The 13,536-nt window shown below is 40.3% G+C and overlaps 1 protein-coding gene across 3 annotated transcripts; it reads left to right on the forward strand.

Moving 5' to 3' along the window:
* Positions 1 to 1,052: 1,052 nt before the first annotated feature.
* atxn7l3a (ataxin 7 like 3a) lies at positions 1,053 to 12,935 on the forward strand. 3 transcript variants are annotated; one of them, XM_042084898.1, is made up of 13 exons: positions 1,054 to 1,324; positions 2,325 to 2,440; positions 2,535 to 2,667; positions 2,769 to 2,940; positions 5,573 to 5,670; positions 5,809 to 5,831; positions 5,992 to 6,037; positions 8,065 to 8,102; positions 8,312 to 8,380; positions 8,535 to 8,578; positions 10,093 to 10,164; positions 10,992 to 11,128; positions 11,389 to 12,935. In XM_042084898.1, the coding sequence occupies exons 2-13, from the start codon at positions 2,390 to 2,392 to the stop codon at positions 11,616 to 11,618; spliced, it is 1,113 nt and encodes a 370-aa protein (XP_041940832.1). In that variant the 5' UTR covers positions 1,054 to 1,324; positions 2,325 to 2,389; the 3' UTR covers positions 11,619 to 12,935. The 3 variants fall into 3 exon arrangements, with proteins under 3 accessions (XP_041940834.1, XP_041940832.1, XP_041940833.1); XM_042084899.1 differs by lacking the exon at positions 10,093 to 10,164; XM_042084900.1 differs by lacking the exons at positions 8,065 to 8,102; positions 8,312 to 8,380; positions 8,535 to 8,578; ... (1 more) ...; positions 10,992 to 11,128; positions 11,389 to 12,935 and adding an exon at positions 6,374 to 7,319 and having other exon boundaries at positions 1,053 to 1,324.
* Positions 12,936 to 13,536: the final 601 nt, after the last annotated feature.

The following is a 13,536-nucleotide window of genomic DNA, read 5'->3' on the forward strand; positions in this document are numbered from 1 at the left end:
TTCACCTTAAAAAAAAAAAAAAAAAACCTTGTCCATACAGTGGAAAGATAGTTTGGTAGTTTTGGAGTGTTTGAGTTGGAATAGCCTCTCAGATTATAGCCAGGTGTTTTCACAAGATGACTTTCTCCTATTCCTAGCCATCATGCTTTTCCCAGAAAAAAAGAGCACATAGCTGTCCAGGGGGAATGAGGGTCATTACTATTTTCAGGGTGATGGAACAAAGTCACCAGGCTTACTTGATCTTACAGAGGATGTTTGGTTTAAATGCTGTTGTAAGGTATTTGTAAATATTGCTTTTTTGTATTTTGAGTAAATATAGTTTAATTTGTCCTTTTATTTAGTGACGCCTGCCCAAAGGCACTGGCTGTGGCCAACGAGTCTGTGTGTTTGTTGCGTTGAGGGGGAGTGGAGGAAACACTTTTGATTTAATGTTTTTAGTTTTTAAAGATCTCCCCATGTTTGTTTATTTGTAGAATTTAATTAAGAGGACAAAATGGCTTTACAGATTTGTACGGCTGATTTGAAACATTTGGATGTTTTGTATAGCAGGAGGTGTTATGTCCCCGCGATTTACCATTTGGGAAAATAAATTTTGTCTTTGACAGTGAGTTTGCATGCATTGCATTATTTACACACACACACACACAATCTTTAAAAGCACGATAATGAATACTACAAAGTGGTTTGAGCAACTCCTGCCTATGCTACAGGACAACACCCATATGGTAAGCAAATTGTATCTTAAGTGGGAAAGTTTATGGCAGAATTTGCGTTTTAGGCTCATTATTTTTATTTTTTGTAAGTTCATCAATATATACGTTGAAGGAGAAATATTAAATAACCGAATGATGGAAGGATAGAGTGAATTGATTCATTTATATATTGGCCTCACACAAAACTGAAAAATGATCCCATGATTATCTTCTTCCTATGATCACCTAGGCCTACGGTAAGACAGTGTGTTTTTGCTTTTAGGTGCAATTTCTAAGTAGGTGACGTTTGCCAGTAGACAAAATATTTCTGGTCACAGATATGTCATCGCTCGACGTACATTGGTCGCGTTCTTCCTTACTGTCTGACACGTTTGTGTTTATGATTGATTAGTGACGCCTTAACTCAGAATAATATGGCGTATCCATTTCGTAGCTGTCATATTTGATCGGGTTTAAGGTCATTCACGCAGAGACTATCCTCACATCACTCTGCGACTGGTATATGGAGAAGTTTAAAATGCTGTCTTGTCATTCGGCTTGAGCCACACCAAGAGGATGCGAGAAAAAATCAGTATGATGTACATAGTCTACACTGACCCACAATTCACGCTGTAAGTAACGTTACACCTGGATTAATAGCCATAGTTAAATTCAAAATGTTAAAATATCATTTTTCATAGAATTAGTTATGTGTCCTGTCCAAACTGGTCACGTAGATAACATCTCGATACATTGTAACATTTCCATAATAGCCTGTGTCTGGTCACGCCACCTCTTGGTGTAGAGCAAACTAACCTAGAAGCTAGCTAGCTGAGTGTTAGCTTGCTGGCTAGTTATAGCTAAATAGCTAAGTTAACCTAGGGAACTTACATATTCTTTAATCTCTATTGTTTGACCAACCACCACAAACCACCACATCCTTGTTCGATACCGCACTGAACCTATGAAGGACTTCCGTTCTCTTTCGCTGAAATAACAAGATCGGAAACAAAAGTTAATTTTGTAACGTTAGCTATCTCTAGCATGATTTTCATTAGCCTTTCGTTCTTCAGTGATAGCTTAACTAGCTCGGTTCGCCATAGTTCTCACTAATAACAAACGTGCCTGTTTACGCCTGTCAGCGTGTCTGTTTACAATGATGTTTGACTTAACTGGATAGTAGTGTTGGTTGCATCAGAGAATGTCTAATGAGTAGACGGGCTTTGGTGGCATTGACATAAGTCAGGTTTGTCATAATTTTAAGGTATTGATCACAAAAGTATGCTGTTCGACTAATTTTAAACGTTTCTTACGAGTCACCACATTCATTTGAGGCAAGTGATAACCATCCATGAAACCGAACTCGCAAGCTAAAGTTATGAACGAACATTAATGTACTAACTCGACAATCTGGCTTGAATTTGCAGTGTTTTATGTGTTGGTTAACTGAACTTAAATGTAGTACTTTTATGTTTAATGTCAGCTAAAATGATGGTTATCATTCAACTTCTAGTTTGTTTACACAGTAACACGTCACATTTCTAACACATTTCTGACAGTGCATGGGACTGCTTGAAATAACAGATTGTGTTAATTAGAGACATGACGTCATGTTAATTTTTCTACCCTCAGTGACCTGTAGCCATGCCACCTGTCATGTAGATCTGACAACTGTCTACCTCCATCTAGTTTTTCAAATGAAAATGGAGGATATGTCTCTGTCAGGCCTAGACAATACCAAGCTGGAGGTATGAAATCTTGAATACACATTAAAGCATGTTGTCTGGGTAAATCTTATGAAACTGACCTTAAGTTGTTCATTTGTTTCTGGTTCTCTGACAGGCCTTGGCTCAGGACATATACTCAGACCTTGTTGAGGATGCCTGCTTGGGGCTATGCTTTGATGTGCACCGGTCCGTGAAACAAGGGTATTTCTTTCTGGATGACACTGATCAAGAAAGCATGAAGGAGTTTGGTGAGTGTTACAAGGACGGTTGTCTCAAGCATGTGAAATTGTCAAAAACTTAAAATCTTCTTGGCCAAAATATTTTTCTGAAGATTTGTCCCTCGGTCTAGAAATTGTGGACCAGCCAGGGGTGGACATCTTTGGCCAGGTGTTCAACCAGTGGAAGAACAAGGAGTGCGTCTGTCCTAACTGCAACCGAAGCATTGCTGCATCACGATTTGCTCCACATCTTGAGAAGTGCATGGGAATGGGGAGGAATAGCAGTCGCATTGCTAACCGCAGGTACATAAAAATAGAGTGTATGTGTGTGTGTTTAATTCCATTTTTGCTTTCGTCAAAACAGTGTTCAGCTGATGGTCACAGCTGATGGAAATGCTTCTGTGACGAACTGAACCACTCTACAGAGCTCTGTCATCATCCTCTCTGGATTGGTGAAACTATAAAGTGCATCCGACCTTGCTTGAACGATCAATGTGTCAGAACAATTTGCTTGCCTGAATTGAATGAGACACTTGAAGCTGCTGTTAAAGCGAAGGATGATTAAGCGTGCGTGCGTGCACATGCACGTGAATGTGAATGCACACCCTCTGTATGTGTAGTGATGTCTTCAAGTCAGGCTTATGCAAAATTCCGAATTTTAGAATGGATCTCCATTCAATTCACAAATTGGAATTTGAATTGAATTGGCTCCGCCCCACAGGAAGTTGAATTGGAATTGGAATGACAGGAAGTGGAATTAAATTCATGGCAATTCAAAGCAATTCCACAGTCACACAACAGGAAGAATGTGTCGCATGCATTCAGTTTTAGGAAAGTTACTTTGCACTGTAAAATCGAATAGCTATTCTTAGTTAGTATAACTCAGTTTTTGTCTTTTGTTGATTATGTTGATTTTGCTTTTTGAGATTACTTGGCTAAAAGGAGTAATTTAATGTTGAGGTGGAAAAGTGAACATGATCATTTAATCAAGTAAACTATACTTGAATTGCTTAAGTTTTGCTACACTGTGAAGTTAGTTAGTTAGTTAGTTAGTTAGTTAGTTAACCTTACTTAACCTGTTAGTTAACCTTAGTTTAAAAAAAACATGCAAACCGATTGCCTTGAAATTACAGGCTAATCTGGAATATGAATTCCAAGTTGTGCAAACAAATGCTTACTTTGTGTAGTACACTTACACTAATGAGAATTCCTATTTAACCTAACTTGGTCATTACAAGTAAAGTATATTGTGTGTTTATTAAACACAAGGTGTGCTAACTGATGTAACATATCCCACAATGCATTTCCAGAATGCCACTGCCCTGCATGGCCCACATATTTGTAAAGATATCACATATTAATCCTTACTGAAATTCAATCTTAAATAAGTGACAGTGACACTAACGGCTATATATACTGTTGGTGTGTAATTTATGTGGATGCATCGCACCATCAAGTAGATGACTATCCAAAACACTCTAATGCTGTGGGTAGAACATCAGCAACAAGTTACATTTGTATATTGTTTTACTACACTCTGAAAGTACTGCACAGTGAAGGGAAATCTCATTATGTATCACCAATATGTGGCACACACTTGGGTTTGTCTAGTGGTTCAGGGACCCCCCTCATCTTTCCACAGTGACTCAGGACTTTGTTTTACCACTGCATTCAAAGGCCTGATTTCTGCAGTTCAGTGTATCCATGATGTTGTGAAGGCATTGGGGTTGATATTAATATGCTGACCAGAGAGGAGAGTGCCATTTCATGGACAGCCACTAACACCACCATTTCTAGCAGCAATTAAGTTTGCAAGGTGATCACCCATAAAAATCCTAATCAAGCTCACATTTAGCCTCAGTAGCTTAGCAGAGACAGGATACCTGTATGTATGGTTTACAGCTACAGATCACTGTCTGTCTATAACTGTCAGCACTAGTTCTACTCACAGGATTAGTCTGTTTTGGATAGTCATTGATGGGGTGATGTATCAATATAAATTACAAAACAACATATATAGCTTTTAGTGTCACTGTCACTTTGTTATTGTAACTTAAGATTGAATTTTAGTAAAGATTAATATGTGATCCCTTTAACAATATATAGGCCAGGTATGTGGCATTCTGGAAATGCATTTTTGTCATAATCAGTTAGCTGAACTGTGACATTAGTTAGCACAACTTCAATACACCTATTGTGTTTAATAAACATACAGTATACTTTACTTGTAATTGTAATGACCAAGTTAGTAGAAATAGCAATTCTGTGTAAGTGCACTACACTAAGTGACGTTTGTTTGCACAACTTGACATTACAGACAAATCTGGAATGGGAATTGCAAGGACAATCAGTTTGCATGCTTTTAAAAACTAACAGGTTAAGTAAGGTTATAAACTAATTTTACAGTGTAGCACAAACTTCAGCAATTCAAGTATAGTTTACTTATTTGTTTACTTTTCTACCTCAAAATGAAGTAACACTCATTTTACGCAAGTAATCTCAACAAAAGACAAAACCTGAATTCTACTTACTAGAACATTTTAAGTAAGTAAAACTATTGTTTTACAGTGTGGAAATGTAATTTTATGTTACACATTGTGTTTTTTTATGCAATCATTTGACATATACTGTGAAGCTTCATTGTTAAACACTACCCTTAAATTGTGTATATGAATTTCTTCGAATTTCATTGAATTTCAATTCTACTTCCTTTAAATTCTACTTCCTTCAAATTCGAATTGTAATTCTACATCCTGTTTTTGACCTTAATTCAAATTCAATTCAAATTCAAGAATTGAATTGGAATTTAGGAGTCATTCTCAATTCAATTCTGAATTGTGCACAAGCCTGCTTCAAGTGCACTCTCCAGAAATGCACATTTTCAGTCATCTATCATATATGTGCTACAGGAATGCCTTGTGTTTTAACCTTTCAGGATAGCCAGTAGCAACAATTTAAATAAGTCAGAGAGTGACCAAGAAGATAATGATGACATCAATGACAATGACTGGTCTTATGGCTCAGAGAAAAAAGGTATCAGAGTATTCCACTTTATGCACACACACACACACACACACACACACACACTCACACACAGCTCAATATCTCTCTCTTGCACATTCTTCCTCATAATAATTACTCCTAATATTCCAATCGTCTATCCTTCCACAGCTAAGAAGAGAAGATCAGAAAAGGTATGTTTTATGGAAATCTTAATTTTGGAATGTGTGTCTTGTCAACACACTAACAACATTTATACATTTCTACTTCGGTGGTAATGCACTTCAACTCAGTGACATTCTGTGTACAAGTCACATTGGTTGGACATTTTTAAGCATTTTCTTCTGTCTCCAGAATCCCAATTCACCCAGAAGATCAAAATCCTTAAAGCATAAAAATGGTGAGTCCTTTGACTGATGGTTGCATTATTGCTTAGATATGGATCGATAATCTGATTTTACTTTCAAACCAACAAGAGTTCTATAACTCTCTGATAGTGACTGGATAGTCAATGTAGGTCAGTATAGAGACTTGTGTGTGTGAGTTCCTTATATTTAGGCTGGTGTAATCCATTCATTCCATTCTAAGTGGCACTGTGTCTGTGTCAGTAGATGTAGTGGATGGTGGGTGCATGTTTGGGATAATGTTGTGGTCCTATTTTGGTGTGTGTGTGTGTGTGTGTCTCTAAGCGCATGCACAGTGTGTATTATGGAAGTCTGACTCTCGTTTTCCGCAGTGCTTGGCCCAAAGCGACATGTTGTGGATCAGGAGCCCCCATGCTTGCTGTTAGGGGATAATGATGCGTTTCCTCTGTGAAAGGAAGCAGGGCATACTCTTTGTTCCCAACGTGCACCATGAGCAAAGAATTATGGGAAATTGGTTGGTGGCAGTGATCATTAAAATACAAAATTCTGAATGCCTTTGGGGGTGGGAAAGAACTAAAGAAACTATAAGGCACCTTGAGAAGAATGCCAATTACTGCCTTCAAACGTTTCTCATTTCTCTTCCTAGAGCCTTGCCAAAGCTTTGTCTCAAAAGAGAACTAGTGGTCAGTAGTATTTAAGATGATGGCCCACTCCCTGGTTGTTAGCAGAGCACCAGTGGATCGTGGGAGTAACAGGGTGCATTGTCACTTTTATTTAGCTCACAGAGCAAGACACAACTCGGTAAAGACCAGGCAAAAGCACTCTGTGACCTGCTGCCCTGAATGTCAGCCTTTCTTTATGATGGCTCTTTTAATGCTGTTTCGTGGATCATGGACATTACAACAAAACAAAAAAAATCAAACAACAACAGTGTTTACATTACTGCACTTTGATAGTCACACGTGTTGCTGGTTTGGATGGTGGGAAGGACTGGGTATGAGATCATGTTTGTGACATTGGCAAAGACTTGCTTACAGACTTCCCCGATCTCTGCACTGAGCTGTTGCTTTGCAGAGGCCAACCCACTGTCAGTGTGTGCTTTTGGTTTATTTAGTATTTTGTTGTCCGATGTTTTATTTCTGTTATTCTTGTGTACTGACCATTTCATCATGCATAAACTTCAGTGATATGACAACTTCATCATGCATAAACATCCGTGATAAGACAACAATGCTGCCGTGCTCTGTAAAATAATAAAATAAATAGAACACCAATTTCCCCTCCAGCCTCACAAAATAAATGATCTGATCAACAAGCCACACTTGTGTGACTGTTCCCTTATTTGCCCTTTGATCCCTGTCATATTTGCCATCCCATTACTTGGTGTCCACTAAATAATAAACAGCTTTATGATGGGGCAGATGATGTGTAGTCATCGTATCAAATTAGTCAGATAGAAATACTTTGAAGGATGGAAGTGTAGTGAGGCAGAAAGAGCAGCACAGACAGCACTGCACTGACTGGTTTCTGTAGTCTCATGGTGCCTATAGACCCTTTCAACAATAAAAACAAAAACAATGCTTGAACGTTCTATTTGGGTCCCAATCTACTTCCTCTGCATTAAGATAACATATGGAATGTTAAAACGGAAGTCTTGTGGGGCCAACTATGATGCTGATAATGGAACTCTCTTGAAAGGGTCTATTACCACTGCATTACCAATGTTTTCAGGGAGGTTTGTCAGCAAGATTACACAAAAATCACTGACTCGATTTTGATGACAGGGTGGAGGGTGTGGCATGGAGCCAAGGAAGAACCGAATCTCGGCAGAACCATAAGTTATGTCATGAGCATTGTGAGATTCCCTTCGGTTTCTTTTTGGTCTCCTGCAGTCGAGTGCCGCTGTGGTGCACATTCATTTCTTTCGTCTTCCACATCTGACAAGTCAAAAGAAGTAGGCAATGGAAAGTCAGGCCATCCAGCCTGCAGTCCCAGTGGGCCTGAGCATCTCCACTGATGGCCTGGCTCTGCAATAGTAATGCCCACTCTTGTCTGTTTACAGGGGAGTTCAGCAGTAGTGTCAGCACAGACATCTACAAGGTAAAAAAAATCATTTGGAAATCCAGATTTTTATCTCTTGACTAGGCAGACAAGATTAGTGTTTGTTTCAAAATAGCCATCTACAGATAAATTAGCAAGGTGTTGTATTAAAATATTGAATACATGAATACATTTGGTGGTGAGTCTTTAATGTTTCATGACTTGCTTGGTAACACTCAAGTGCTTGCATGTTCTTGGCTGCCTTGCAGTATAACTATAACACAGGCATCAGTTATGAAACTCTGGGTCCGGAGGAACTGAGATCTTTGCTGACTACGGTATCCTTGCCTCTCTTATCCTCCATTACCATTTTTTCCCCTCATACTTATTCAAGCTTATCATATTTGTACAATTCTTTTGATGAAAGCTTGAGAGCGATGAGAGTTTTGTTTGATTCATCCATTTCTAATGATTGTAATTCTGTCTCCATAGCAATGTGGGGTTGTATCAGAGCACACCAAGAAAATGTGCACCAGGTAAGGCTGATGCCACCATAGCAATCCATGTGGGCGAGTTTCCCCCCTCTTATCTCCAAAAACGAAATGTCCTTGTAATGGTACCCAGTACTCTTATGTGTACACTTGAATTTTAAATATGTCTAGCAGTTTTTTTTCTCTGACTGAGTGAGACACATGTAATATATGTAAGGGCTTAAACTCTCTGTTGAATTTTAACTGTCTAGTCTAGTCTACCATAGTCTATCACCACACTCTCTTTTCTGAAAAAGAACCATCATCGTCCACTCAGTTACTAACTCTTCTCTACATTTTTACCATGAACATTTGTCTTGGTAAGAGCTCGGGTAGCATTTGTCTTGGTAAGAGCTCAGGTAGCATTTCTGGGACACCTGATATTATTATTATTTATTACATTATTATTACATTACATTTAGCAGACACTTCTTGACAAAAGTGACTTACATATGTCAGCTATATTACAAGGGATCACATTGTCCCCGGAGCAACTTAGGGTTAAGTGCCTTGCTCAAGGGCACAACGGTGGAAGCCGGGAATTGAACCGACAACTTTCAGGCTACTGCTCGCTAGCCCAGCTCCTTAACCACTATACTACCACTGCCCCACATTGATATGGCAAATTTAGTCAATAAACATCATAGAACATTCCACTGTTTTTGAAACTTTGTGTAGAATAGTCTTGCTTAGGGCATCCATACTTCCTATTGGCATTAAAGGGACCATAGGCCCTGTTTTCTCCACGTGTTGTTGGCCATACACTGCGTACACACTGCGTACACACTGCACTTATCAAGCTAATGGTAGCGTGATTTAAATGCAATTGGCTGAACTTCTTGATCACTGTTAGATCAAAGCTTTTTCATGTTAACCAGTAACATACAAGATTAGTATCATACTAACTCTGTTCATATTAAAATGATGGTGTGTAGTATTGCGTTATGAACTCTTGAAAAAGCACAGGATGTTTTCAACATAGGGTTCATGCCATGCTGTTGTCCATAATATTGGTGTGAAGGCATGGCCTTTTTCATCAATGGGTGGAAAGGGCCATGCCATTTTGGGACTTACTTTTGGTACACAAGTGGCAACTCTATTCATCTAAATTGCAATTCAAATCAGTGCCATTGTCAAGTCACTGAAGTTTTGAAACTGTTAACATTCTGTTTTGTCCACAAATTTCACTACTAAAAAAGACTGGATTTTGCCATTAACTGAACATTCCCAAAGACAGTTGGCTAAAACTGAGTGTTCTGATTGGACTGACAACACAAGCATTGGGCATATGGAGGTGGTAACCTGGCAACACTTGCCACATATGGGCAGAGACTCTCGAGGACACTGCCAGCGCCCACCCATCTCACCTCTAACCTCTGACCTCTGACTGCCCGCTCACCCCTCTGCCCTGCTCTCACGTGTGATTGGACGCTGGCAGTGCCCCATTCTCTTGCTGCCATTGGAGTGTCTCTGCTGTGGCCAGCCCGAGCTGTGCGTAATGCCACGTTGTGTCCTGCCAGGTCCCACCGGTGTCCCCAGCACACGGACGAACAGAGGAGGGCCGTCAGGGTGTTCCTCCTTGGGCCGTCCGCGTGAGTTTCTGCCCCCTACCCCACCCCGCCCCACCTCAACCCATCCTTACCTAAACCTGTAACTTAACCCCCCCCCCCCCCCCCCTTGTGACCGTGCACCCATTGCTTTGTGTCACAGTGTTGCTGTGAAAATCATCATCATCAGCACAGAGTACCTACAGAGTACAGCTCATCTTTGCTTTCTCAGGTCCTATTGAAAGTGTGGCACCTTACGTCAGACCACTAAAAGAAAAGCATCTCGCTGTGTTTGCTGGTCTGGCAGTAGTTGTTGATAAAGCTTTAAACTGTCTACAGTTGTCTACAGACACTTATTCCAATATGACGATGCTTAAGGACTTGATAGCTATGTAGTGGGGTGAATGAATGAGGCAAAGTTCACTCCTGCATTTTATACTCCTTTTTTAAATGACATAATTGTAAATGTAGATGACAGAACACCTGATTATAACAGCTGACATGCTTTTGGAACGAATTGGTTATCCTTTACAGTTTACTCTTGTGTTGACTTAGTGCTGTTTAGGGTCCTAATAAGAAAGGATAGAAAGAATGGTGACCGAGTAGTCTCCACCATTTTCAAAAGGCTGAACATATCAACCGTTTCCCATTTTGCTTTTACTAGCTTATCGACTAACAGTCCAGAAAAAAAACAATCCTGCTTAGCCCAAATGATCACATTTAGATATCAAAAGGATGTTTTTTTTTATGTGAGGTATATCTGTCCAGGTAATGTACCTTTTACTCTTACTGACCATCCCAAGTATGACTCAGTTATTGAAGTCGTTAAAGTCGGTGGATGGTGGAGTAGCTTGTGTGGTTGTGTCCGGCAGGTCCACGCTCCCTGAGCCAGAACTGGTGATGGAGAGCGACGGCTACGATGTCTCTGATGGACAGATGCTCATGAGTCGCCTTCACTGGGACGGCTCCTCGGACATCTCCCCCTCAGACTCCGCCTCATCCAAAGCTAGTGAGTTCAGTTTTAGTGGCTACTGTCAGGAACTCTCTCTTTTAAACTTCTTATAAAAGTCTTATTTGTAGTGCTTTACTTTACATATCAGAACATAGTATCCTCCTTATAGAGACTGGTTTAGCTCCTACTCCAAAGTACGTCATGAAAGATTTCATAGTCCAAAATCTGTTCATTTTTGCATTGAATATACAGTACATGTTACAGCACTTATTTTCACCCCTCTGTGATTTCCCTTTCTCTTGGTCTGTCTCGCCCAGGTACTACAAACTCAGACCCAAAAAGGACAAAGAAGAAGAAGAAGCCGAGCTCTCTGTCCCTGACCGCTGTGGGGGTGGACAGAGGGGAGAGGGAGGACCGAGGAGGGAGTGGGAGCGGAGGAGTAGGATGCAGTAGCAGTTCCCAGAGTGCACTTGGCCTCCCCGGCCGAAAGAAGAAGCCCAAACTTCCTGCACCTTTGGCCCCTAGTATCTACGACGACCTGAACTGAGACAGATACCCTATATTGCACTCCTGATCCTCACAGCCTGTTTTGCTCGTCTCTTTGTTTCCCACATTGACACAAAGATGCCTTTGTAATTGAAATTGGATGCACGTTATCAGTAGCTCAGCTTAGGGATCAGTGGTTTGGCAATCCTGAAGTAGAGATTCATCCAGTCCAACCCACAGATCAGTTGATGGGCTGTCTTGTAGGTATACCGAATAGACTCTGCGACAGATTCTGCTTCAGACTAGTTGATCATGTGCATTTGATTTTACTCATTTTAACTTTTTCATTTGTGTGTGTGTGTGTGTGTGAGGTGCGGATTGTATGTTCGTAAGTTTTGGTCCTTTGGTTCTGGTGTGTGTTGCTTTTTGGTATGTGGTGTAATTGCTGGGCATATTCAACGCAGTGTGTGTGATGGCCCCCAGTCAACTGGTGGTGTAAAGTCCTATGCTCTGTGCCGCGTGTGTTTGTTTGTTAACATTACTACATGGATCATGAGAAGAACTAAGCTGTGCAATCACTATGACTATGCTGTGTTCAAATTACTGGCCATCCTTACTTGTTTCACTGATAAATCATGTCCCTGTTGTCAGTCAGTCCCTCTTCATGCATTTTACTCTGCTGGTTTGCATAGTCCTGTCTCATAGTCTGCCACCTCGTGCTTTCTGCTGCATTGTGCCACACTGACTCCTCTGAGTTGCTGGAGACAAAGAGCTGCTTAGTGTCATTGGCTTCAGGAACTCTGCATCTGTATTTATTGTTGCACGGGATTTTCAAGCAATGCATTGTTTTTTTGTTTTGTTTGTTTGTGCATCCTATTATATTGTTATCTCTAAATTAATATCTAAATTTTGTATATGTTGTCCATGTTTGTATGTTGTCCAACATATGCACTTGACATGTATACAATTCAAACTTCATTTTAATGTCCTATTTGGTGAAAGTGATGGAAATTGTGGTTACTCGACTGTAATCCCAAGAATATTATATATTTTAAGGTTTTTGGAGACATGTCTGAAAAGGTTGGGCTGTTTGAGTGTCTCTCCCCTCTGTGTATGCCATTGTGTGTATGAGTGATGCATTCTGCACCAGTGCTACTGCACCTGTAACACTGCTGGCAATGAAACATGTAAATATTGAAGGAAAAATCTAAACAAAAACAGAATTATTTTTTCATAACACATGCATGTGTGCTGTGTTTGCCCATGCATATTGTTGTGTATATATTTATGAAAATATTCAGTAGCTTGCCATTTTTCCCTTTTATCTTTTTAAGGTGGGCCATTCTGGTCAAGAATAAACAAAAAAGTGACTCAGGAACTGATGTTTTTTCCCCGTTCGTCTACTAGTTGTAGTTGTCTTACTCAACCAGTATGTAAAACCAGAGACTTTCTAATGTGGAGACACAGCACTCAAAAAATACTCCATAGAAATGCATGGGGCTAGTTTGTCACGCCAATATGGCCGTTGTCTACACATATCCCACCCCTTCCTCGGCAAAACGTCGACATTATACATTGAGCCAATCATGTGGTGTGATGTGAATACATTGAGCCAATCATATGGTGTGTTGTGAAGACATCGTGCCAATCATGTGTTGTGATCTCGCCGCTGGAGCAAGATTGGTGTCGTGAAGCCTTGCGCACGCGCAGTTCGACCCAAAGACTGTGCCCGATGAGTGCCCATAAAACGTTGGTATATGGCCGCCGAGTGGAGGGATTTGCCTAAAAGGACTTTGGTAAAACTAGGTGATTGTCTTACCTGCTATAGTATTTTAATGCTGGAGAACAGTTGGCCTGCCACTAGGTTTGTTGCCATTGGCATGTTCCAGCTTAACGACTGTGACGACTGGTCATCTGTAGGTAAGGTGAATAATAATTGCATTGTTTGTTTGAGTAATGCCCAGGATAAATGTTGTTTG

The sequence above is a fragment of the Alosa sapidissima genome, chromosome 3 (assembly GCF_018492685.1).
Source record: "Alosa sapidissima isolate fAloSap1 chromosome 3, fAloSap1.pri, whole genome shotgun sequence".
Classification (NCBI taxonomy): Eukaryota; Metazoa; Chordata; class Actinopteri; order Clupeiformes; family Clupeidae; genus Alosa; species Alosa sapidissima.

What these genes read in the sequence shown, in the direction of transcription:
- atxn7l3a (XM_042084898.1), top strand. Translation starts at nt 2,390, where the DNA reads ATGAAAATGGAGGATATGTCTCTGTCAGGCCTAGACAATACCAAGCTG. An exon ending in TCAGCACAGACATCTACAAG is followed by an intron (nt 8,103 to 8,311) that starts GTAAAAAAAATC and finishes GCTGCCTTGCAG; the next exon opens with TATAACTATAACACAGGCAT. An exon ending in ACCAAGAAAATGTGCACCAG is followed by an intron (nt 8,579 to 10,092) that starts GTAAGGCTGATG and finishes GTGTCCTGCCAG; the next exon opens with GTCCCACCGGTGTCCCCAGC.